The sequence below is a fragment of the Pezoporus flaviventris genome, unplaced genomic scaffold (assembly GCF_033815535.1).
Source record: "Pezoporus flaviventris isolate CSIRO_AGI_PZ_B2104156 unplaced genomic scaffold, CSIRO_AGI_Pfla_v1 ptg000035l, whole genome shotgun sequence".
In the NCBI taxonomy this organism is placed as follows: Eukaryota; Metazoa; Chordata; class Aves; order Psittaciformes; family Psittacidae; genus Pezoporus; species Pezoporus flaviventris.
Window position 1 is genome coordinate 3,514,093 of NW_026892583.1, and position 26,739 is coordinate 3,540,831.

Sequence of the window (26,739 nt, forward strand, 5' to 3'; positions counted from 1 at the left end):
ATGTAGCCTCCTGTATTTCTTATTCTAAGACAGTCCTATATTTTATGAGTTAGAGTTTTAATTATTTCAGAAGGAAGCAGCACAATCACCTTATGACTGTGATGATCCAAGAACTACTGAAAGATAACTTACTGACTGCTCCTAATGGATTCAATACTGGTGCCATGAATGGAGCTCCCATATTTGCTCTTGTCAGTCTTGGTTAAACTGAAGGATTTCAGAAGAAGAAAGCAATACTTACAACTAATACTCTCATCTATTCAGTTGCTTTGGCAAGATTAAAGCATAAAGGCTGAGCAGCTTCCAATATTTCCATCATCACAACAAATTAACCTTGCTGAGATTCCTTTGTATGGATGAAGCTTCAAACTTTGACATTAATGCTAACTCTGTATTTAGAGGTTGCGTAGCTAAACCACCCTGTGCTCACTACAACTGCTTGGCTACCGTGTTGACCAGCTACAGTTTGTCTAATGAATTTGAAGATAGGCAATAGGATTAATTTTGCACGACATGAGGTTACTGCAAGTCTCCAAGGCTAATCTAGTTGGGAATTTGTATGGTTGCAACTCTATACAGCGTACAAAGTCTCAGGTTCTCCAAAGACATCCAGATTTCTGGGAACCTGACTTCTTTTCTTTTTTAAGAAAAGGAAAATCAACCCAGTTTAAAAAAAATTCATTTTTAAGGCAAGATACAAGACCTTCAGCAGTTTGCTGTTCACGGTGAAGGGATTTTCTCCTATAAAGGATAAGGAATCCTATTACGGGATCTTATCACATCCCATTGCCACAGGCATTTGCTGATTTTTACAGCTTGGCACATCTAATTTAGGAGAAATTGTGTATTCATTGGCCTTGTCCACACTGGAGCACATATATTCTTAGCAAGGCAATCAGAAACACTTCTCAAGATTTGGTGGGACACCACAACATTTTACAGATGAAGAATGAATACACAAGTCCTTCCAACACCACAAAACCAAAAAAAGCCCCAATTTCCATTCCAATCTATCTTCTTAAAGGTCTCTCTGGGGAAAGCCCGGTGTTCCTCAAACCTACACTGCTTTATTCCAACTGAATACAAAGTCTTAGAAGTTTAGATAGACGGAAGTCAAGAGCCTCTGAAGCTTATTTCCTATATACATATAGCAGCTTAGACTCTCACTAAAATGCTTCATTAGCCAGAACTATACAAGTTAGCTTCATCAATAACTACACCTTTCTGTTACTATCATATATACAACAGTGTTTCTTAGCTTGAGACACTGAAAACTTTATTGGAAGAAATAATATGTTAAAAAAAAAAATCCATACAGAAAATGATAAAAGTAAGCCTTGTAATTCTTAAGAATAAAACCCCTCCCATTTAATAAGGGAAAAAAACACCAGCATGTGCCAAACTTCCTATGTTTTTCCAAAGCTGCTATTCTCCAGTGCATTTTTACTGAATTACAGGTGCCAATTTCACATGACTAAACCTGTTTTCTTCAAAACATTTACACAGAAGCTGCAGGAAATCCAATCCTTAAAACATGTGACCAAGCATGTAAAGAGATTATGCTTTATATACACGCTGCAGATTGTATGCAAAACGCTGTAAATAGTCCCAACTACATCTGCTGTGGGTATGTCCCGATTTATCTTTCTCATTTTTCATATATATTCCAACAATGACTCAGCAAGAACAGCTGAGCTGTTTTCCAGGATGATGGAGAAGGATGCTTGTCAAACAGGGATCTCAGTGTTGAATATCTATTGTGCTTCCTCAGTGGAAGATGGACAATAGAAGATTGCCACAGTTCACCAACTCTGGCTTGAGAGCCCTTTCCCTTCTGCAAGAACACAGACTAAAACAGAGCAGAGATCTGTGATCAGAAATGCAAGAACAGTGGTAAGGCAGGAACCACCCAACACCAGAGATATTAAAACCAAGTAGACTGACAGAGAAAATGCAATGAAACAAAGGACCCTGTGGCATCCCAAAAAGGATACGATAAGCACTGTGAAATACCCAACTGATGAAATGAGTTACGGCAAAATAACCACGGAGAGCACATACGCAGGAGGCTCCTTAAAGATCTTCTCAAGAATAGCAATGACTTGCGCATCTGTTTTGTTGTAGTGCCAAATGCAGACAGTGGGATGGACTGGGGAGTAGGGAAACTGTATCACAAATGTCCATAACCAAGAAAAATTACTTCTCTGTTACCTTCTGAGATCAGAGATATCGATTTTCAGCAATTCCTCAGATTTTGTCCTTTTCCCACTCTCACTAAATTGTTTCAAGAATAAATTTGAACATTCAAAGTGTCACAAAAGACTGATTTTAACTCCCAGGTGGGCCCATGTCTACATCTCCAAATCTGTACTAGTAATATTATCAACTATGATGAAAAGCAATAAAAATACTGGAAACAGATTTATGCTAAAGTTATGATCTAAAACTAGGCAGAAGATTGTACATTCAACTTTAGCCCAGAGTAGAAGCACAAACACAGTTATCTCAGTTATATATAATCCTAAAGCTCATACCATTTGCCAGGTTTTTGGACTTTGGCTTTGGGAAAACTTCAAACATCTGTTCTTCAGTTTTATGAGCTATCAACACTGCCAACATGCAATTGGCTTTAAACATCTTTTAAGGCCACTCAACTTCATAGCAAATGTGTTGTATTTCAATATTCAAGGCTGTAAAAACGAATACAAATGTACTCAGCTACATAAGGTCTCCACAAGGTAGTCAGTCCATTTCTGATGCAGCTATTCTGACAGACCACCAACAAATATGGAATTTCCATGATGTAAAGGTGTAGGAAAGAAGTGGGCAAAGACTGCACCACTACACCAATGAATACATACTAGAAGCATCATAATCTGACCACACTGCATATAAAAGTTGTGATTGTTTTTCTTCATATATCAAGCTGCATACTCCAGCCCAACTCAGTGTATGAGTAAGTGAAGGGTTATCTACAGATTACTACCCTGTGCTGACAAGATGCTGAGATCAAGTGCTAACAGCCATATGTTATGGCAAGTTCTCTTGATGTTTCTGACACCAAAACAGTATTACAAGTTTCCTGAGTGGAGCATATTATCACATGCAGCATCAATATTCATATTCAATTCTATGTTACTCCTTCAGCTGCAAGCCTTGCAAGATTGTTCTGCTTACCCAAAAAGCTTCTCAATCTTTTTCTCCTCCCTATATTTCCTTGTGAGAGTTTGGAGTCATCCACGTATCAGCTCACCTGTAAGATTCTCAAGTATGTGGGAAGAAAACACTGCATTTTCCAATATATTGGCAACATGTACAAGCTACAGTGGGAATCAGTGTGTTATTCCTATTAACATACGCATTTTTCCCAGCTGTTTACTCAACAGCAGTCATCCCAATCTGCATATTTGTCAGGCTTGGACTTGTTGCAATGTTTGTTGCAAAGAAACAACTCTGGGAAAATCAGGAATTCATAGATCCTGGCTGTCAGATGAAGATACCAACGCTGTTTCTGCTGTCAAGCAGTTCTGTGATAAAAACATCACACTTCAGGTGGCAGATCTATAAGTTCTGGACAAAATTCACATCATCTGAATCACAAATAAACTGAGTAATCCACAACCCCCAAATCTTCTATAGCTCTCATACAAAATGTCTACCCCATGCACAGTAGACAGGGGTTATTGAAATCACATTTGTAATATGGGCTGGAGAAATTTAGATTACAGGAAAAGACTTTGCCATTCTTACAACTCTTCTCTGTAGAAGTAAGACTGGAAGGCAATAAATGGACTTTAAGAAAGGTTTTGTGTCCATTAGCAACTAAGTGGAGAAATACACAATGATCACAGGTTTCCAGAAAAGTTTATCAACAAATTCAGTCCTGCAAATCCACGTACTCTGTGGAGAGAGACTTTGAAAATGCCTTTCTTATAGCAACTTATTCACATTAGCTGCAAAATCTGCTCCTCAGAGCTTCTGGCACGGGTGCTGTGCCTGAGTGCATATATTCATTTTCTCTCCTCTGAGAAGTGAAGAGCAATGAGAGGCTGACAGCACTCTTATGCAGTGCCCTAGGGATCAAGGAATCCCAAGCAAAAGCCTGTCAGGAATCATCAAGCACATTATCCCAGCTGAGATTTTCAGCCCAAAGGGCTGTTCACAGCTAGGTCACTGACAGCAGCAGCTTCATACCAACAACACAGCTCAGGCTTGCATTGAGTGGGATAATTTTGTCTTTTCCTCTCCAGAGCAGAAGACATGTAGGAATCCTAAGAGTATTTGAGGAACACATGAAATATTGCTTTTGCAATTGCTCATAAGATTATATCTGAGAGAATACCATCAATTTATGTAAGAACCCAAAAGTAGCCTCTGGGAGGTAACAACATGGATTTGCTCAAAACATGCAGACCAAAGATTAAAAACCCCAATAACCAACGCTCCCGCCACAAACAGTTTGACTGAGAAATGCTAATGAATGGCTCCATCTCTCAGAAGGGAAATCTGGCACAACCTGACAAAGCCCTAAGGACCTTCTCACTACTGTTTCTGCTGTTTATACTACAATTGTGCAAAGCAGGGAGACAACATTCTACAATGCTAGATGTTGTAAAGTACATGCAGTACAACGTCAATTCTGTCTTGAAAAGCTTACCCTAACCTTACAAACAAGATAGAACAAGTTACAGTGAAAAGGGGAAAGATGCAGAGCAGATGACAGCAAGATGATGACAATGATAAAGCCTATATACACTGAGATGAAAAACAAATTGATGGCTCTAAGGTAGCTCTAAGAATCTCTCCTCTTTCCAAGCAGATAATTCAGCTTATTTCCAGTTGCCAATTAAGGCTGTCTCCAGTGAATGGCTTAATTCTCATAGGCATCCCATCTGTCCCATTCCTGGCCCTTCCCCCCTGCATTCCGTCCACCCCCAAGGGTACTGAGACTATTTTAAAGAGGACGATATTGTTCAACCTACAGATTTATTTAGGTGATGTTCTATAGCAGTACAGGACTGAACAAGCCAAAAGTTTTCCTGCTACCAAAGCCTGTGTCACTGCTATTGCCACAGAAAGCCAAGAAGGCAGTATCATATTTGTCCCTAAGGAATGAACTGAATAAATTGTTCCAGCCAATCCAGGCAGCAAAAGAAAATGAGGTACTTTCATTGCTAGAAGTTGATACTTCTCACCATGATAACATCTTCCTATCCAAGGATCAAACTCTATAACACTAGCAGTCCTGTTACTGTGAACAAAGCAATTGTTTCTTTGTGTAGAACAAGGCTCTACACAGTGCAGAGCTGGTATTTTGAGGCTCACAACAGATCTAAAAGCATTATCTGACCCCCAGCCCCCACAAATACATCCATCACAGACACCTTCTCAGATAAGCATTATCAAACTGTCACACAAGATCTAGGCAGGGGAACTTTGAGCCAGCAGAAACATCCTTTACACGAAAAGGGAATCTCAGACATCAGTTTGCAGAGCCGAGTAGAGGTAGTGCTGCATCTGCAAGCTAAAAGCAAGATGTGTTTCCCAGTCATGTTCCAGCTGGCAGGTGGTCAGGGAGACATTTCATCAGAAATCAAAGAAGACAAGAAGTGTTTTGAGAGGCGAAGGACAGCCTTTTCCTGTGTCTTCCATCCACTTGTGTTTGGTTTATCAAACAAGCTATGAAAGTGATGGGAAGAAGAGTTTCCTGCCTGAGGTAAGCCATCACTGATTAATACTTCTGAGCTTTCCAAAGAGGCTTAAACAGAGTATTGCATCTACCTGCAGGCTGGAAGAGAAAGCTTCAGGCAAAGGGTTAGCCCAGAAGCAAAGCAAAAAATTACTGGTAGAAAGTCTCTTGGTCAAGAATTCTTTTTGCTGCTTTTTCATAGAATCATAGAATAGTTAGGGTTGGAAAGGGCCTTAAGATCATCAAGTTCCAACCCCCCTGCCTTGGCCAGGGACACCTCCCACTAAACCATGTTGCCCAAGGCTCTGTCCAACCTGGAACAGACAGCAAAAACAAAACAACAACCACCAACTAAACAAAGACCCCTAGAAAACCCACACACAGACTCCCTTTAAGATCCCAGAAAGTATAAAGTGGGATGCTCTGCACATTCCCTCTGTGTGATCAAATGCATTAGCACAGGGGCCCTGTTTTTCTTCAGTACAGGAAAGATCAAGAAAACAGGATGATAAATAATGTATAGGAGGAACATGTTCCTTTAAGATATGTTGGCAAAGAAGTTAGGCTGGAAGAAGTAAAGCAGCATTAGTGTGTAATTACACAGAGGGCTTTCAAGAGTCTGCATTTCATGGAGATTCAAAAACAGAGCAGAGATTTCTTGGGTTTGTAATGAACAAATACCAGTAGCATTTTAACATAGCTATAAAATTAGACTAGTCCTAAGAGAGGAATAATTTGACTAGTTTAGCTAAAAGATGTGGGTTAACTGGCAGAAGGGTGATTGATCCCTATTCCTGTAAGAGTCAGGAGTCAGTCAGATGAAGGGAGCCTCAAGGTACTCCCAGGATTGAAAGCAGATGTCCACATGATTGGGACAAATGAACAATAGAATTAAGTGGGAGAAAAAACAATACCCTTGAAGACTGAAAATATTCTGGAAGGAGAACTGAAGAGATGAAGGTCAGCCCTCTGCATTCAGAAATCTGAGTGCTAGGCTGTGGATAGCGCTGGAATACAAACCAAATTTCATTTCCTAGGAACAACTAAAAGCATTCATTGCCTGCAAAACACTTACTGCTTGATCCATACAGAGCTACGTGACCACACTTTTCAGCTCTGAAATTTCACTCAGGTTAAGCTAAACCCCAATAAAACATTCTGAATTGCCCATAAAAACAGTTGTTGTAACAGGCATAAAGATTTGAAGTGACGCACGGTGAGCTGGGGCATTGCAAAGCATGATGGAAAGGCCATGGTTGCTCTTCAGTGGTGAATCCAGCAAGGGAATCCACTCTTGAGAAGTGTGCCCTCTGAGAAGAGTTTGGAGCGCATCCAATACCTGCCCTTGGCACACTAACTTCACTATATCTGAAAAGTTACTGGGCAACCTAATACCAAGTCCCTCCATTACAAACAATTCCAGCATACTTCAAAAATTTGCACAAGCAAATCCTCTCACTTGGAACAAGGGAAACACTGGGGGAGTGCACCCAAAACTTCTGGAATCTCTCAAGGATACTGAGACTAAAGATAAAAATCAAGATCAAGCTTATTTGCTTGGCAGAGCAGTGCAGCCTTCAAAGCATAGCCTGAACAAATATTGACAGCTCTGTGGATGAACAGAACTGGGCAGTGAAGAGCCCTGGCAGCCAGAATAGACACTTTCATAGTAGGAAATTTTCTATTCTGAGTCTATGTACACCCTTATTGCCCTAATTGGATAATTTATTCCCCGCTTTAAGATTTGAAATGTGGAATTCTTTCACAGAACTATAGAATGGTTTTGGTTGGAAAGGACCTTAAGATTATCCAGTTCCAGCCCCCCTGCCACAGGCAGGGGCACCTCACACTAAACCATGTCACCCAAGCCTGTGTCCAACCTGGCCTTGAAGACACCAGGGGTGGAGCATTTACCACTTCTTCAGGCAACCTGTGCCAGTGCCTCAGCACCCTCACAGTAAAGAACTTCTTCCTTGTATCTAACCTGAACTCCCCCTGTTCAAGTTTAAACCCATCACCCCTTGTCCTGTCACTACAGTCCCTGATGAAGAGTCCCTCTCCAGTATCCTTGTCGGCCCCTTTCAGATACTGGAAGGCTGCTCTGATGTCTCCACACAGCCTTCTTTTCTCCAGGCTGAACAGCCCCAACTTTCTCAGCCTGTCTTATTTGTTTTAGTTTCACAGCTCTCAAAATGACTAAGCCTGTTTGTGCAGGTACAGGGACACAGTTTGATCTGCTGAACTCCAGAGAAAAAACAAAAAAAGGGGAAGGGGAAGACAGTGACTAGTTCTATATTACAGAAAAAACAAACACACAACTTTTTCCTGTCTTTCAAATCACCTTCACAGAACACTCGGTGTGCACAAAAAGCCATTTTAGAAATTCACATCTTACTTCAAAAATAAGTAAACGGGAAAAACATGATCTGCAGCACCTAAGTGGATCAGAGGTTTGTGCTCTGTGGTGACAGTTTTGTTCGTTATAATGATCTTAAATTACTATTTATTCTTTCAAAGGTGGAAGAGGAATAGGAAGTGAAAAGAAAATGGTTATCAATCATGTCATGGTGCAGAAATACTACAGAGAAGCAACGTGAGCAGTTTCAGAAGTGTGGAAGACTTCTTGCGCACTGTTTGATTTTTTTAAGTATATATGGTCAGAAGTTCAGAAAAGGCCCTGAGGTGTCAGCTTGAAAGCAGGTACAAACCAAACCTGATCTTGAGAGATGCCTGAATGATGATTTCAACGGGGTATTTCAGAGCTACCTTGCCTTTAACTCTGCCAAAGAAATCCTGTTGGTGGGTGGAGGTCACTATAGTCATGCTCTTTATCTTTCTTAAGCTATTGTTTACTGACTATTTGCTCAGCTGACTAATGTCAGTATTACTTTCTGTGGAAACTCACCTATCCCAGATGGAGTATCATGATTCCCAATCACATCAAACACACAGGTTATACCTTCATTTGTCCCAAATGCCTACTGTCAGTCATTAACTCTCTCAAACCTTCACTTAACAGTGACCACTGCAACTTGCTCAGAACATGGAAGTACACTGTTCATTGATCTGATATTGATACACTGAACTCCTGATACTATGCATTATTTTAACTTTGGTAATCCACAAAGAGGAAATGCATTTTGGTAGTTTAAGCTATTTTATAACCAACAAAAAATATCAATCTCCTTATAAAATCCATGGAATATGAAGTATTTCTGAGGTCTTTCAAAGTCAGCATTCATTCTAGTTACTAAACTATAGAGATAAATTAACAGTAAAACTAAACAGCATTGACTAGCTGTTTGATTCTTGTAGTAAAATTGCCTTTACACAGTTTCACATGAGCCTTCCAGATTTTGCCACATGGATGACTCACACCCAGTGCAATTTGGAAGTACCTTATTGAGAAAAAGAGATAACACACTACCAAGAAACCCTCTTTTCTTGTTACAATGCCATCTACCCAAAAGATCTCTTCTTGTAGCAACATGGCCTGTATCTTACCTCTTCTGCCAAGATGTCAAACCACACTATTCCTGAACTGCTTTTCACCCTAACAAAAAAAAAAAACCAAAACAACCAGAAAAAAAGCTTTAAGCATTTCCCCTCAGACTTACTGCAGTATTTATCTTAGTCACCCATTCACCAGTGAGAATCTCAGCTGTTGAAGTTGAGAATGTGCACAGGGCAAAAAATATAATGCAAGTTGTCCAATCAGTCAAAGCAGCAACTTAGGCCTCATTTGGAGATTAGAAGGACACTGATGTAAGAAAAAAGGCAAAACAAAATCCACAAAAACACCTTAAAACTGTGGTCAACTGAAAAAGAAAGCTACTCCTGTGCTTTGAAATCCTCTGTAGTACTGCTGTACTACTGCAGTAGTACTACTCTACTACTCTGCAGTACAAAGACTATTGTGAAACACTCTGCATGTTGATTTGCCGCAGAAAAAGATAAGAGGAAAGGAAGCAAACAAGGAAAGATTTGCAAATGGGCATCAAAGTCAGAAACATGTAACCACTGCAAGCACATGCATTACCAACAGACTTTTAATGAAGCTGTCTGGAAGAGTTTTAGACATTGTGCAAGACATCATCAAGTTGGCAAAACATACAGCAATTGGCTATGTCAACATCAACAACACGGAAGACCAGCACATAGCATTTTCCTAAGAGTCTTTCACCATCTTGTTCAACAGGACAACAACCACACAAGGAGACAAAACAGTTCAAATTCATACTCAGAAACAGGAAGAACGAGTGGTGCTGAAACCAGAAGCAGTCTCTGCTTTTGATACTAACAGCCCTGATTATGTCAAGCAGAATTTAGAGGGTTTATACGCTTTTAAAAGCTCCGTTGCCCAAAGTGACTGCTCCACATGAACGTTTGTAACAGAAGAGGTACTGAACTGTATGAAACCCATTGCACATTTCCGAAACATGCCCAGGGAGCCCTTGGCTAACCCAATGAAATCCAGCATTCACAACATAATCAGCATGTGTCCAGCTCCATTCTCCATGTACCCTGACTGTTTCCAAAAGCCCCCCTCAGGCTGGCCCTATTGGCAGTGTCCTGATGTACTTACTATTCAGTGAAGAACCTGGCAATGCCATACTGGCTAATATCTTCTCTGTTCTCCAGCAGCTGGCTCACTGCATCCTCCATGTACGTGAGGACATGTCTTTGAGCTACAAATAAAAGACAGTAAGAGACAGAAGTTAGAATACAAGGGGCCTGCAAAACCCAGAGCCAGACCAGCCTAGTTGTGTGCCTTACACAACAAGCCAACAAGCATTTATTCCCTCAATTAGAGCAGAGGTTTCACTCTCCCAGATACTGATGGTCAAATTCCTGACCTAAACCCTGTTTTCTTTCCTGGCCACACAGAGTTAGTCATTAACAATGCTAACCCTCTTTTAAAAAACCCTGAGATTCTGGAAGAGAAGGAAAAAGAGAAGGAGTTGTGAGGCTGCCTCACTGGAAAATGCTTACTCAAGAGGAGTTCTTGATCTCTGTTCTGAGTCACTGCCATCTTTCCTATACAGATTGCCAATGCCTTATCGATGGGGCTGTTGCAGACCTGTGGGTGTTCCCTGCCCTTCCCTCCTTACTAAAGCCAAGTAGCTCTAAGGTTGTTCTGCAAAGTTTCTTTTTCCTAAAGGTGCAAATATAAGCACATCTGTTTTCATACAAGCACCAGTGAATGTTCTTGGAATGGCAGGTGGGGAACATTTCTTAATGTCAAGAGAGATTTATATTGCTCAACAGTCTCAAATAACTGCATAAACCAAACATCAGGAAATTTCAGAGCGGTGGATCTGCCAGTACCCAACCACAGAATGCCACTCACTTGTAAGACTCCTGAGTAAAGATAGTTTGGTACAACACAAACAATTTTGCTGCTTCTGCAGGAGGCAGACTCTCTACAAATGAAGCACTTGCCAGGGAGGAAGCAGCAGAGATTTGCCACTCAGCCCCTTTGATGTTTTTGGCTAGAAACCAAGTTGAAGCAACAAAGAGCTGAGTCTGGGGTGATGCGCCAGCTACCAAGCAGAAGAGCTTCCAACTCTACAAGTTCAACAATCAGAAGACAAGTCACAACGAACCCAGGAAAATCATTCCTAACCTGGAAAGCACACAAACCCTGTTCCCAAAGCACACACCTCCATCCTAAACACGTATGCTACTGCACCTTTGCAAGTAGCGTCGTGTCCTAAAACGAGCAAGAGAAAACCCTTAGGGGGTATAGGAAAAGCAAGGGCTGATCTTGCTCCTTGCCAATCTGTTCCAGACTTGGCAGCATCACCCCCTCACTAGCAACTGGCCAACCTCAGACCCACATCAATATTCTTCAAACCAGTTTAATTTGTGCTTAATATCCTGGTAAGCATCAAGCCTGTGCCACTTCATTCACAGCATGGAAGTCCCTTTCATCTTAGTGTGGGGCAGGTGGACTTCAAGAGAGACCTGGAAATGATTATTCCCAGTGGATACAGTGATTAAAAGTATGTATGAATATTGATTGCTATCAGGGGATTTCTCTGCCTAGAACACATTTCAGGACAATGGTAAAATTGGTTAAGCACACCCTGGAAAATACCTTGCAGCTGATAGGAAAATGGTGAGCCAAAGGTTCAAAGATATTATCTGGCACTAAAAGATGCAGGGCGTAGCTTTATTTAATTATTTTAATGCAAAGGAATAAATTTAATTTATGTGAGTGATTAAAGAAAAATAGTTCTGCGCACCTGTGTCCCCTGAGGGAGGAATGAGTCGTGCAGCTCAGGCTCAGGCTCCAGATAACAGCAACTGGGGAACTTGATTTCAGCCAATCCTTTCCCCCCCTTCATCATGCAGCCCCTCACGCCCTCAGAAACTGTCTCACCAGGCCCCTCTTGAGCTGTCAGTGGTACCAGATTAAGCCAAGAAATGGTACTAGAAGACAGGCTTCCACTCCTCTCAGCCTGCAAAACCATTCTCAAACCCTTGTGGGGAAGCATACACTCCTTTCATAGCATAGCCCCTTCTTTAGTGTCATTAAGCCCTCCCCTAAAAGCCTATGGGAATAGACAGGCATGGTCTCACAGTGCTACACAGCATGATGTGGCTGACCTCTGTAACAAACACCTTTGAGTATGCTCCTGGAGAATGAATTAACTTTCAACATAGAATTTCAGACGTTTCTGTCACACTTAAAAATGGATGCAAATATATATGGTCACTGTTGAATACAGTCATTGGTAAAAGGGTCTATCTGTTAAGCTTTTTGTTGCGTGGCCTAAGGATGCTGGCAAAGAACCACTCTCTATTTCCAAGAAGGTAGGTAGAGGTGTGGGAGAGAGAAATTGGTGAGCAGAGAAGCTGAAGGAAATAGCACTTGCAGTCTCTTTGAGAAGTGTCTCTCTTCAGCTCTTTGGCTGCTGTTTTCCAGGCAGCACAGTTCATGCTGCCAAACCAAACTCCAGCTCTGGCTTCCTGTTCACTGGCTGCCCAGTTCCATAGGATGGTACAAGCAGTATGTTGTCTAACCCAACCAACTCTACCCTACACAGAAAAGCCATAGAATCAAATCTAATTTGCAGGCAGGTTCTAGCAGGCCAGAGAGGCAAAAGAAAGTGCCAGGAGTCTGGTTATAGCAAAAATAGGAGTTCCATAATTTACACAAATGGGCTTTCCATAACAAACACTGGAACATTAACTATTTATGCAAGCAGAGTTAAAAATCTGTGGGGTCCTGTGCAAAATAAATGAGCTGATTCTGATGGTTTAATAGGTTTTGAAAATTCAGGGAGAACCTGGTGTATTGGAACACATGATGTTCATATTTTTGAGGCTTACTTTGCAATAATAATGCAGCAAGTCCAAATCAGAACGTAAAGTCCAAATACTGTGCTATTACAGCTTGCTGTCTCTATTTTCTTCCTAATACAACTCCAGTATACTGCAGCTTCCACTCAGGAGGTATTACAATATGTTATCATCCTCAGCATTTATTTGTTTATGGCTTATTGCAACAAAGGCTCTCCCTCCTACTTATACAACACTTTCCAAAGCAACCCATATTTGCTAAGCTCTTCCATGAAAACCCATGCAACTATCCCAAGCAGTAAGTGTTCCTGCCACACTCATTTGACAAGTGCTACTCTTTGCTGTCAGATTTAAGAACTACTAGGCAGCTTTCAAGGAGGATCTGACAAAGTTGAGAGGAATCTTGGGGCAGCCCATGACCTGACGTTAAGCAGATACCTTTGCACAGAATACCTTACTTCTTATCACTAAACCACTAGCAGTGATGTTACTTAGAGACTTTGTCCAATGAGTAGCAACACGGACAGTACAGCTCCTCCAAAGCTGCTACTGCAGCACTCAGGAGAATGGCCTCTGATGGTATTACCACCACATTCACACGCTCACATCCTACCATTACCCACATGCCCAGTGTTTGAAGTGAATTTTGGCATGAATGCACTTTTGGCTTAGAACCAAATCAAGGGATAACAAGGGCTGATCAATTTAGGCATGGCCAGACTAAGTCATATAAATCTCCAGCTTACAAGGAAAAGGCAAAATGAGGATTACACCTACAGTCAAGCCATAGTCTCTATGGACTTCAATACAACAGATTAGACAATCAGAATTAACTTGATTTAGCCATAACTGCACCAAATATTTTTGCATGTGTGTTTAAAATAGTAAAAATAGTCCTTTTATAAGCCACAGAATGACCTGTTTCAATCTTCTTATGAGAGCAAACAATCTGTTTCATAGGACTGTCACTACAGTCATTAATAAATAGTTCCTCCCCAGCATCCCTATAGCCCCCTTCAGATACTGGAAAGCTGCTATGAGGTCTCCACGCAGCCTTCTCTTCTCCAGGCTGAACAGCCCCAACTTTCTCAGTCTATCTTCATACGCGAGGTGCTCCAGCCCCTGATCATCCTCGTGGCCTCCTCTGAACTTGTTCCAACAGTTCCATGTCCTTTTTATGTTGAAGACACCAGAACTGCACACAATGCTCCAGGTGAGGTCTCACGAGAGCAGAGTAGAGGGGCAGGATCACCTCCTTCAACCATGCTCCTTTTGATGCAGCCCAGGATACAGTTGGCTTTCTGGGCTGTGAGCGCTCACTGAAGCCGGCTCATGTTAAGTTTCTCATTGACTATATTTTTATCATCAGCAGTGCTCAGGAACAGAGAGGATTAAGACTTCAGAAGTAACTGACACAAATAGTACTGTGGCATGTTTATACCTACTTCAGCATTTATTAGCAACACAATCCCATTAACCATATTGGTTTTGTGTATTAGTTTCCCAGTTTTACAACTGAGATACATCTCTCAAATGCTACATTGATAAGAAGTTTCTCTTCCCACTAAGTCTGCATTTTCTAAAGGCAGAGAGGAAAAATCGAAGATCAGTACACCAGCACACTTACTAAGTGATGCTGCCTGAAATACTTGAAATGAATAGCAAACATGGGATGGCCAGAAGATGCAATAAAAATAGCAGCAAATGCTGCAAAAGAAAAAGAAAGTGTGTCAAACACCTGAAGAAAGAGTATGACTGGAATAAATTGGTATCAGATACTAAAACACACATCACATACCTTGTTTAAAAAAGCAGCAGAAGAGCCCTACAGCAGAGGTAAGTCCTTACTTATCAGCCAGCTACATTATTGCTCAACTCTACCCAAGAGATGACTTCTTCTGGAACATGAGCCGTCTACCAAAACAATTTGTACTGTATGCACATAAGAGGGCTTTTGATTTTATGGCTGGTTCATTCCCAGCATAACAGAGTATGTTGAAAAATCATGAGTGGGAATTCCTGGATAAAACAACCAGCTTTTATTAATTCTTTGCCTTCTCAACTGAAGTGCCAGAAAGATACACTATTTGATAAAATCTACACCAATTCATTCCAGTTATCAGAAGTTAAAAAGCATAACAAACTGTAATATATATGGAGTATTTCTGGCATTTTTTAATCTCTGAGACCATATAAAGTAAAAACTAAACACCTTTTCAGAATTTATTCTAAAATGGAGCTTAACTAAGGGTGCTACTGTATGACCCACACTGGAAGGACACTTCTATGGTAAGACAAAATTGATTTCATGAAAATACTACCAAAAAATAAAGATGTAAGTAGGACTTAGTAAGGATACAGTCTGTAAAAACTGGAAGTTTTTCCAGCATTAATGGTCTTTCAGGATGCTCTTTTCAATCTTTTCAGATATCATAAGGGATTTTATCTCTTCAGATATCGCTAAGGAATGGCCTGAGCAAGAGAAATGTATAAACAAAACAAGTGACCTCAAAGCTAAAGCACTGCAGAGCTGTAGTTCCTTCCAGCTTTGCACAGCTTCAAAGTGTAAGTTCCTGCTAACCCTCAGAATTCTTTTGTTTTTGAAGGACAGCACATGTAATGAAGTAGAAGGAGACATTGTGATACCAGAGGTAACGCTATGATGTGAGACATATGTCCTCAACATAAAAAGGACATGGAACTGTTGGAACAAGTCCAGAGGAGGCCATGAGGATGATCAGGGGACTGGAGCACCTCCCATATGAAGAGAGGCTGAGAAAGTTGGGTCTATTCAGCCTGGGAAGAGAAGGCTGCGTGGAGACCTCAGAGCAGCCTTCAGCATCTGAAAGGGCCTACACAGATGCCGGAGAGGGACTCTTCATCAGGGACTGTAGTGATAGGACGAGGGAGAACGGGTTTAAACTTAAACAGGGGAAGTTCAGGTTGGATATAAGGAAGAAGTTCTTTCCTGTTAGGGTGGTGAGGCACTGGAATGGGTTGCCCAGGGAAGTTGGGAATGATCCATCTCTGGTGGTGTTCAAGGCCAGGTTGGACAGGGTTTGGAGCAACCTCATCTAGTGTGAGGTGTCCCTGCCCATGGCAGGGAGTTGGAACTAGAGGATCTTAAGGTCCTTTCCAACTCAAACCATTCTATGATTCTATGAAATGTCCTGTTCCTCAAGAACATACTGACAAGTGGCTACACAGCATAACTATACTGTATTTTGTATTATCTCAAATGAGAACTCTGTATTCTCAAGATTTCTCTTGGATTTCACCTGTTACTTCTGCAGTTAAGGTGGAAGCCTTGTAGGGCTAGGGATAGGTTTAGGGATAAAACCTCCATCTTCTGGAGAAAAAAAACCTGACTCTAAGAAGATTCAAACTTAACTGACATTTCAACAAGCAAACTATTACACATCAGTGGGGAAGTCATTCATCTTTCACATTATAGTTCCCCTATCTAAACAACGGAGCAAGGAATAATTAAAAATATATAAATAAAAGTCTTCATCTTCTCTTTGTAAGACCAGACTATTTCAGCCAGAGTGCCTCACTGATGCTCATAAAGCATCTGACTAACAGGAGACTGTCAGCTGAGATGTCTGGATAACAACACAACCTATACACTGATTATGCTGTTAAAGAAAATGATTGCACTTGGATTCTCCAACTCAGTATTTCTTAAGGCTGCTCTGACGAAGAGTAAAGCCTCAGTATCTGCAAAGTCTGTACATAACTTAATCATAAAATCATAGAATGGTATGGGTTGGAAAGGAGCTTAAAGTGCACCCAGTTCCAACCCCCTGCCATGGGCAGGGACACCTTCCACTAGAGCAGGTCACTCGAAGCCCGTGTCCAACCTGGCCTTGAACACTGCCAGGGATGGGGCAGCCACAGCTTCTCTGGGCACCCTGCACCAGAGCCTCAGCACACTCACAGGGAAGAGCTTCTTACTAATATCTAATCTAAATTGGTTTAAAGCCATTCCCCTTTGTCCTATCACTACATGCCCTTGTAAAAAGATCACCTCCAGATTTTTTGTGGACTTCCTTTAGGTACTGGAAGCTGCTCAAAGGTCTTTCCAGACCCTTCTCTTCTCCAGGCTGACCAAGCCCAACTGAAGTTCTCTGCTGGGAGCTACTCAGTTTTGTAAAAGCACCAATACCACGAATGTTCCTTCTAATCATGAAGCCTGAGACCTCTTATGAGAGAGACGAGGAAACATGACCATGCTTCTGGCACTTAATAGCCTCATGCTTTCCTGATAAGGCACTTCCCTAACAGCATTTGTGTTCTTACATGTCTTATATTGGCAAAGGAAGAAAAGAAAGCACATCCTGGATTTGAAGTAGAGGAGTAGAAGGGAGGAGAATCCAGAGAAAAATAAAGTTCAGAAATTCATAAAAATCTACTGCTTTTTCTCCACAAGAAACAGGGGGAGGGCACACAACGTGAAGCTTCACAAGACAGCGGCATGAGCAGAACAATACACTAAATGCTCCATTGCCTGCTATAAATAACTGAGCAATCACCAGTTATTAAACCATAATGAGGAAAGCATGGAAAAGTGCCTCAAATAGACCTCATTTGCCTACTGTAGTTCCAGTCTCATCCATCAAATGAGAAGCACATTTTCATCACTATCCCCAAACACTAAACGTTGTTTATTCAGTGCAAATACTGCTTAAAATGTCCTGCTTGTTACAACATCTTCATTGTAGCCTTTCTGCCAACTCCACAGACCTCATCTCCTTTCCTATTCACTGAGCATCAATCATCTCTTTTCTCCTACTTACAGCTTCACAATCATTGTGGCATGAGATGTGCTGCCCTGATTTTTATTTTCCAAGAACTCTGCTGTACCAAAGCTTTGCAATCATTTTTCATCTTAAGGAAATACTTAATTTTCTCCCTGTTCACCTCTGTTTTAACTCACAACTGGGATGTTGAAGAGTTGGATGTGGATGAATCATCTCAAATAGAAAAAAAAAAAGTAATGTGGCAAGTAGTATGGAATATTATTTTGGCCGCTTATTTTATTTATTGGCCTGGCTTTGATATTGAAAAAGGAAAAGGGAAAAAAGAGGTTAGGTGAAGCTTGCACATTGCAGGTCAGGAAAGACAGCGCCATCTGATCTGGGAGCCTCAGAGAATACCTTAAGTGGCAGCCTCGGGCAGCACAACTTCAGAATTAAGTTGCAGAGAGTGAATACTTGTTACAATTGCTTACAACCCCATATCACACAACTACGTTGATGAGACTCTGAGGCATGCAACAGAAGAAACCCAAAGAACGGTCATTTCAGAATGCCAGATTAATGTAGAAAACATAAAAGCATCCTATTCCCTCAGTAACATGGTTTAGTGGTGGGCTTGGCAGTCCTGGTTTGGACTTGATGACCTTAAAGGTGCTTTCCAACCTGGTTGATGCTATGATTCTATGATTACGAGAATGTGTGGAGAAGTGGATTTACTGGAGGGGAGGAGAGTTGTTTTTTTGGTGGGGAGGTTGTTTGGTTGGTTGTTTTTTAACCACTTTCCTACTGCTAATACACAATCCAGTAGGACATGTGAGCGGTTTGGTAAGCTACAAAATCTCACTAAGACAAAACCATTGTTATTGGTAACATTTAAAGCTAATAAAGATACCATCATGTACCAGACACCTTTCCCCCTCTAATGGACCACAGATATTGCAACCTAAAGAGAAGGACATACTAAGTGATGAATAGAAACGGCTCTTGTACAAGTTATGGCTCAATCTGACATACTTACACGTGTGTCTTCTTCTGACCCCAGTGTTAGAATAATTTAAAAGGTTTTACAAAATGAAAAGGGAATTGTAGATCAGACTGGCCTACTTTAAGCAGGCCAATACAGCTGCTTGCACCCAACAGTCTCACACATCTCTTAGAAGTCTCAGTTCTCAACTTCAAATGTGAAACAGAAAACTTGTTTATTTTTACACTTCAACAATTTTTAGTGTGCTTCCTAAGTTGTTTTGGGAGATTGAATCCTTACCAACAAGTTTCACACAAGTAAAAGTGCCTATTTCATTAAAAACAATAAAATGAACCTAAAACATAATTGGCTTGTTTTGCAAGTTTCAGCCTAGAGCAACTCTGGAAAAGTTACGAGTCTCTCTGTTAATGTGTAGGTTGAAAATGCTGATGCAGTGTGATAGATTAGCACAAAACCAAAGGGTGTATCTACATGGCACACTGTGATACTGTTCTCAAATACCTGAACCAGCTCCAGAACTGAAATCAGCAATAAGAACTTCAGCAAAGCGAGCGTCCTGAGGATCACCCCAAACAGACCGCAAACTGAGCACTAAACACTTATTTCTTCCCTGAGTTTCTTTAACACAGGCTAGCATTGCAGTTATGTAGGTAGGCACAAAATACCCTAACAGAAGCCTAGCAGCAAGAGCATAAAGAGATTCTACTCTAAGACAAATTAGATCACTCCTCTGCTAATAAGTCATCTTTCTTTAGTACTATGATGTGCTTTGAACTAAGTCAGATGCCTCCTCATTAACACTATTGCTAGGCAAAACAAACAAGGCTCTTTTAGCCTCCTCCCTGCAAGACAAGTTTTCCATTTACTGGAAGCCAGCAACGTTTCTCTAGTCTTATGCCAATTTTGACTTATAAGAGATGGCAAAATCACGGTGGAACAAGTAGCACAAAACAATCCATGCTATTTCTGACCTATCCTTGTACACGAAAACCATGGTAAACTATATACCTTTGAAATGGTTATTACCAAACAGCCTCTTGGGCCTAAAAAGTAATGGCTGAAGACTTTCACTTCAAAAATACTGTCTCGAACACATTCCAAATGCTTACTACTTGTAATTCATCTCCTCTTTAGCAATTAAATGAAGTCATATTGACTTTATTCCATCCTAATTATTTCTATTTGACCTATGAACACTGAATCACTTTGTTCCTTAGTTTCCTGGAACATCAAGCAATAACACAGACTGTTAGAGACAACTTAAAAGGATGCAGGCTGTAAAAGAGTGCCTGCTTCATAAACTAGAAGATTTCCATTTTATGTGGGAAACATTATCAATATTGCTTTATTTCAGATGAAAAGGTGACATTCAAACCATCTCCCAACATAAGAAGCGCACTCTTTCCAACACTGGGAAATGAGCATAAACTAAGGTTTCTCACATAGATCTGTCAGCAAAGCAGGTTGATAACGGGCTAAATGAGGTCACAGTCTGCCATAGAGCCGCTGGACGTTGCTTGCCCCCACTCACACCGTGCAGATGAGCCAGGGGAGGAGACCGCGGTAGCCTTGGCGGTCACGACAGGGAGCTCCCTGTGCCCGCGAGGGCCCCGCAGCCCCGCCACCTCAAGGGATCACCCGAAGAAGCAGCGCTCTGTAACACCGACCTGTACCCCCCCGGTGTTTCCCCCTCCCGAGCCGAGAACGCAGACACGGAGTCAGCCCGACCCGGCCCGCCGAAGCCCAGCTGAGGGGCACCCCACGGGCCTGCAGCCAGGCCGAAGGCACCCCCGGCCCCACCACATACCCTCCCCATGCCGGGCCGCAGCACAGCCAGGGGACGGGGCCCTCGGGGTCTGCCTTGCCGCCCCGCTCCTCACCCAGGTACTCAGGCCCCGGCAGCGAGAGCCGCTCGGGGCTCAGCATCCTCCTGCCGCAGCTGCCGCTCCCTCCCAGCTTCCGTCCGTTTCCAAGGCGCCCGACGCTCCCGGCGCTGCTCGGCCGCTCGCCCCGGCTGGGAACACGCCCCCTCGCCGACAGAGTTCCGCGCCCAAAACAGCCCGGGCAGGCTCCATAGCCCTGCCTTAGCTCTTTCCCTGCCTCACCACCGTTGAGCGAGGGCCAGCGGCCTCACCTCACCCCGCTAGCGTGGGCAGTCTGCACAGGTCAGGGGCTGCGGCAAGGGTGGAAGGTCGTGAGGTACCTTGTGGTCTCCGGGGGTGCATGGTGACATGGCAGCCTGGCCATAAGGAAGGGGTCATGGGCAATATGGAAGCCTGGCCTTGAGGAAGAGGCTAAGGGCAATATGTTGGTCTAACTGTGAGGAGGGGCAATGGACAGCATGCTCCGGGACTAAGGGACACCTTAGGGAGAGGAGCTAGTGAAGCCAAACAGGCAAAACGGCACAAGGAGGTGCATGTGTAAAGTCATTCTGGTGAGATCTAGGTTGGAAATGAAAAGGGGCCTAAAGCCAGGGATGGCTGGGACTACAGCTGTGGGGGAAAGACCATCATTTGAAGGTGAGTGGTAGTTAAGTTAATGAAGGGCACTTGTGTAACATTCTTATTCCAGAGAGCAGGGACTGGACGGCAAGACCAGGAAGGTCCTTTACAGCTGTGTTCTATCCACACCACTCTTGCTTTTTTTGCAGCCCTTGTCCTCGGGAGAGGGAGATGAGGAGCATCAGGAATCTTCCTTCACAGGAAAGTAGGAACTAGCAGAAAAGTCCCGAGGCACAGGCTCGCTCTTATCTTTTCTGGGAATGGTCCTTATCCCAGGGATGCAGGAGAAGCAGAGCTCTTCACATGGCTGGAGGCAGCCCTGTGGGCTCCTGTTCCCAGAAGCTGATGGGGCTAAAATTTCCAGATTACTTCACGGTTTCTTGTATCACTGTTAGAAAAATTCCAGCCCAGGATGTAATCCCAGGAGTTAAAGAAAAGCCTGGAAGTGTTGTCTGTGCTTTTACTGACAAATGCCAAAGAGGGGAAATTAAATAAACCACTTGTGCATACACATAACCTGCCCTTATTCCACTGTAGGAAAGACCTGAGCATGACTATCAACAACTCAATCTATTCTTAAAGGACAGCCACAGTTAAAAAGGCCAAATAGGGTGTTATAACTTACCCATACATAACCCCGTAGTTATGTGCTGTAAATAGCTGTCTTTGGCTTGCTTTGTCTTTAAAAGGATATGGCTTAGATATAAATATTTCAAAGATGGGCAGAGAGAATTATTTAGGGAGCAGACAGTGAAATACTCCAGTGTGAAGAACGATTGGAAAAATTAAGATTGGCTTAAAGAGGATAGACATAACATGTAAAAGGATGCTACCTAAAATCATTTGTGCTTATTACAAATGAAGCTCATTAAAACATCCTATTTATTCAGTTTTGTTGTTCACACATTTGGGTGTAGGCTATAAATTTAAAGATGGGGATTTTTCATAACAGATACAATTAGATTGTAGAATACATGGACACGACGTACTTTCGAGGCCAGGAATTTAGCCGAATTTAGAAAGGAAGTAGATACTTTCAAGCAGAATGAGAAAACACAGGATTATGTTGTCACATATGAAAGCATATTGGAAAAAGAGCACAGCATCTGTAGAATTATGAACTGTCCCAGTTCACAGTGAAGCCACTCATCTGACTAATGCGGTTTTGGAAAACATTTTTCCTAACATGATGTCTATTCCATAACTGCTTGTTTCAGGGTTTCTGGCACTTCTCAGTGAGGTGTCTGGTTCTAGGCCACTGTTGGAGAGGAGAAAGGGAATTTGATAGACCCCCTGTGATCATTAGGTTCAGGAGCACAGTTCCTGCACTTTTAAAAGTAAGCTCAAGGTCTTTGTTTTTCACAAGAAGTCCTTTATTCCTCAGCCAGGCTGTTTCACTGACGTTCAAAAGCCAAATGTAAAAGCTTTCCCCTCTCATACTGTTGGTCAGCTGGGCTGGTGGGAGCCTTCTACAGGTTGGGCACTGTTTTTTTTTTGTTGTGTAAACCACAGTTTATCCTTGATCGGTATCTGGAGCACTCATTTGCAAGAGGCCTTTAAAGTCCAATTTTAACTATTACATTCTAGTATCTCTCTGTGTGGGCATTTACTTATTTTAGTCTTGTTCCTGTTTGTTCTCTATGGGTTGGACTTTGTTATTTCCTTTAAGCCAGCTAAGGGAATCCTTTTGGACACTGAGCCCATTTGTGGTTTTAATAACGATAAGTTTCAGTAGTAGTGGCGCCTGACTGTTAACAGCTCAAAGAAAACTATATAAAACCAAGATGTTGTTTCTGGAGCCATTTATAGACTTCCCTGTTTACTATTATTTCTCTTCTGGACTTGGCAGAGCCAGGATTAGGTCATATATCAGCTGCAGCACTCACCTGTTCTCTCATGCTCATGACTTGAAAAGGGAGAAATGCTGCCAGCCTGACCATAGGCACTGAATTTTCTTTTCCATATTGATTTTAGATCCATAGACGAGAGCATTTTAACAAATTGGGAAGCCTTTCCTGGGTCACTGGAAAACATCTGCTGCCTCAAGAGGGGCAAATATATCAGGGATTTAATGTTCTTTTGCACCCAGCTGAAATAATGATAATGAAAAAAGCATTTTTCTCTGTAACAAACCCTTGGTAAATTATCAGAGGTGCAGGTCTTACTTTAGGGCAAACCTATGGAGGACACTTTAGGGTCACTGTTTACGCTGGGAATCTTGGTGATGCTTGCATCTCTTAACTAAAATTGCTGAATTTTGTCTAGCGGGGACATTTTGTATCTAAATCAGTATTTCAGGAAGGATCAGTTGGACTGCATGGGTACATCTTGTGCCACCCTCTTTCAGATTTTAAGTGACCTTAATTTGATTTAGCTTAATTCACTTAAAAGTGTGGTTTAAGTAGTCTTTCAGAAATCATACCTTTGGGTAAATTGAGCTAATTTACTTATATGAAATTCCATGTGAGCGCAAGTTTGAAAATAGTCAGTGGTATGACTCAAACTATGCCATGAAAGAAAATGTCCTTATTGTGTTACCATGCATGGACTGCAAAATTCCTTCCTATGACAGTTTTATAGGTGTTTCTCACTAATTTGGCTTAAATCGGATTTCTGTTATCCCCCATTCCCACATACTTTCCCTCACTATGTTAATTGTTTAGCTTACTCTTTGCTGGTTTTATATTCACCTTCCTAAACGATACTATCATTGTTGAGCTGAAATATTTTGGTTTTATTAGCCAAAGTTTTCCTGACAAACAGCTCCTCTTTCAGAGAGAGTATTATATAGAATAATAAACAGGACCAAATATCAAGCAACAAATTCCAGAGGAAATGCCTTGTTTTAAGCAGACTGAGTCATTTTGTCTGGCTTCTATTACTTTGTCTTGGAATGAAATATTTTGTTTCCTTCGAATTTTAACAATTATTGTTAAAGTAGTTCTAATAAAGCCTTGACATACTGGAAGAAAGTTAACTTTTCTATTTTTCGTAGTTCAGGTGACAGCTGGAAATACTATTGCTTTACGCATTACAACTACAATGTACAAAGAATTAGGCCATGGGCAGTCTTCAGTCCTGTTCCATCTGACTTCTGTGAAATTAATGTAAGCCACTTTCACACAAACACAAGGAAACTGTCTCTAGCCCTTGTTCGTCCTTTAGTGTCCAAAGCCTTGTCCTATTCTAAACCAGTTAGCTAAGAACCTGTCTTGTGCAGGACTTTGCTTTTGCTGGTTTGATGTTACTTTGTATTGTTTGAGGATTCCCACACATTTGCCAACCGAGCTTTACCTAGCTTTACCTAGTACATAGTAATACAATTGCAAGTTCAATAACAAAATGTGTTTTATCGTAACACACGCAAAAACCGAATTGTACTGAGAGGAGAAAAGCATTGACTTAAACAACTGTCAGTCTTTACTGACTTTTTGGGCACCATAGCAGAGATAAGTTTTTGAGGAAGGATCTGAAAAAAATGGAGAATAAGAGCTTCATGTGCTATTATTTATGTAAAGTATTAGAAATCTTATAAGTGCAATTAGGATTCTATTATGCAAGATGTTATAAAAATCAATGGCACTGAAGCTGGATGATTCATTTATGAGTCAGTTGCAAACCCATAAAAACCTCCCATTAAGTTCCTGATTTAATAATTATTTTTATGAGTTGTGACCAAACTCGAAACACATGCACTAAAAATAAGATTATCTAAAATAAAGAGGTCAGCCAAAATCACAATGAAATTATGTGATGGAATGTGTGTTTTCATGTTGTTGATTTCTCAGAAGATATTTACAGAGAAAGATCCAGTACTTTTAGTGTTTGTTCTAATCTGAGCCTTCTCAAGCTGAATGAACTATTTATCTGGTCCACACGGAGCACAGTGGTTTTGCACTAGTAAATGAATCATTTTTCTCTAATAATGCAGTATTAATACTAGTTTAACTCTTCAGGTCAAACCTAGACAAACAGGTAGGACTAACATCGTTCTTTAAGATCAAGGGACTCCAGAGATATAAGATTCACAAAGTTTTTGTCATTCCTAACATCTACCACAAGTTGAAATCTGTAAATAACTCTTTTTTTTTTCCCAGCTACTGATAGAATATGATGACAGTAGCAGCTCTCTTAAATAGCCAGCATTTGTACCAGTAAAGGGCTTAAATTTAGCATATGCAATTGTACCTGTAAGTCTTAAGAATACACTTAACTGTTAAGATGTCATAAGCATGCATGAATGTTGTGCTGTGAACATTGTGCATTTGTAGTTTCTTTTTTATTTACTAGTTTAACTGCATTTCAATCTGGATTACTGAGATTTTCTTTTTCTCCTTGAAATGTTGGACAAGAAAGTAGAGATCTGATCTAATTTCCAGATCTCTCTAGACTGATGAACTTTATGTTCACCTGAGAATTTAGGTCTAATCAAGCTCCCAGATCCTTGTATTTTAAATATAAAACATTCATCTACTCTTTAGAAGAATCTACTCTTTAGAATTTAAAAGGTGCACTTCTAAATTCAGGGTGATTTGCTTATCAGATGAGGGAATATCATTATGACAGGTCCTGTGGCTTAAGGAGGCCACATCTTCATTTTAAAATCAAGGGTAGCTCTAAGTTGTATGATAGATTCCTGGCATGTATTAAATGCACTGACCAAATTCTGGTTGGTTTGGAGCTCAATGTTAGCAAGCAAAGTTGGCCTTTTAGGTAACAGCAAACTGTTGAAAGACTCTCCTTCAGGTTTTGTTCCCGTTATCTTGTCAGAAAGGAAAGGACAACATCTTTAAAAGTACTTAAGTACCAAGCAAGTGACCCTTCTCTGCTGGAATGCTGCCCCACTAATGATGCAGAGAAGAAAAACAGCCGTTTCTGGCAGAGTTTGCAGGATCTCTCATGCCAAACAAAAACGTCTAAAATGTCTGGTAAAAATAAATATCACTATGAAATTCTGGCACGGGAAATATTTCTGACAGCCAAGACTTAGCTCATCCTGGGGGGTAACCTAAGAAGGCCTGCAATTTTCATTCTTTGTTACTACTCATTGAATGTCCTTGCAAACTTAAGCTGCCAGGCTGCATTATCTATTAGACCAAGTGTCTGTGTGAAAGAATTATCATAAGTAAATGGCTCTCTGTGTGAGCAAGAGAGTAGGCAAATCTGTGTGGGAGTGAGCTGTTGCTTCTTGGGCTGAAGTGAAGCAGTAACTCTGATGGCTGTTCTGGCCAGCTGTTAGGGGAAAGGTGTGTTACTTTGTGTGCAGTACAGAGATTTAGCATATCCAAAGTGCTTGTCTTATAGTGTCTAGATGGAAAAGCAAATGATGGAAGCAAGGGGGTGGGGTGGGGAGAATAACCAAAAAAAAAAAACCAACAAAAAAGCAAAACAAAGAGATCACAGATTCATTAAAATTCCTGCAAAACAATCCTTAGTTCTGCTCACTAGTTACACAGAAGAGAGTCTGATTATTATGGCTGTTGTGAGGGAGCACTT

General features: G+C 41.3%; 1 protein-coding gene and 1 long non-coding RNA gene across 4 annotated transcripts in view; one reads left to right on the forward strand and one right to left on the reverse strand.

Annotated features, from left to right (window-relative positions):
* CSTPP1 (centriolar satellite-associated tubulin polyglutamylase complex regulator 1) overlaps window positions 1–20,759 on the reverse strand; it is an 84,372-nt gene extending 63,613 nt beyond the window's left edge. Inside the window, exons 1-2 of one of the 2 annotated variants that reach the window (XM_061462219.1) lie at window positions 20,623–20,759; window positions 10,275–10,377 (exon numbers count right to left, since the gene is read on the reverse strand). In XM_061462219.1, coding sequence (XP_061318203.1) covers window positions 10,275–10,377; window positions 20,623–20,668 — 149 coding nt within the window. In that variant the 5' untranslated portion in view covers window positions 20,669–20,759. Of the gene's footprint in view, window positions 1–10,274; window positions 10,378–20,549 lie in introns of both variants that reach the window. The other variant, XM_061462220.1, reaches the window with a different exon arrangement.
* Window positions 20,760–20,829: 70 nt separating this feature from the next.
* On the forward strand, window positions 20,830–26,201 carry LOC133273739 (uncharacterized). Of its 2 annotated transcripts, none has more exons than XR_009744923.1 (3): window positions 20,830–20,941; window positions 24,244–24,350; window positions 26,014–26,201. It is a non-coding gene; the product is annotated as an uncharacterized LOC133273739 (long non-coding RNA). The 2 variants fall into 2 exon arrangements; XR_009744922.1 differs by lacking the exon at window positions 20,830–20,941 and adding an exon at window positions 21,010–21,261.
* The last annotated feature ends 538 nt before the right edge of the window (window positions 26,202–26,739 follow it).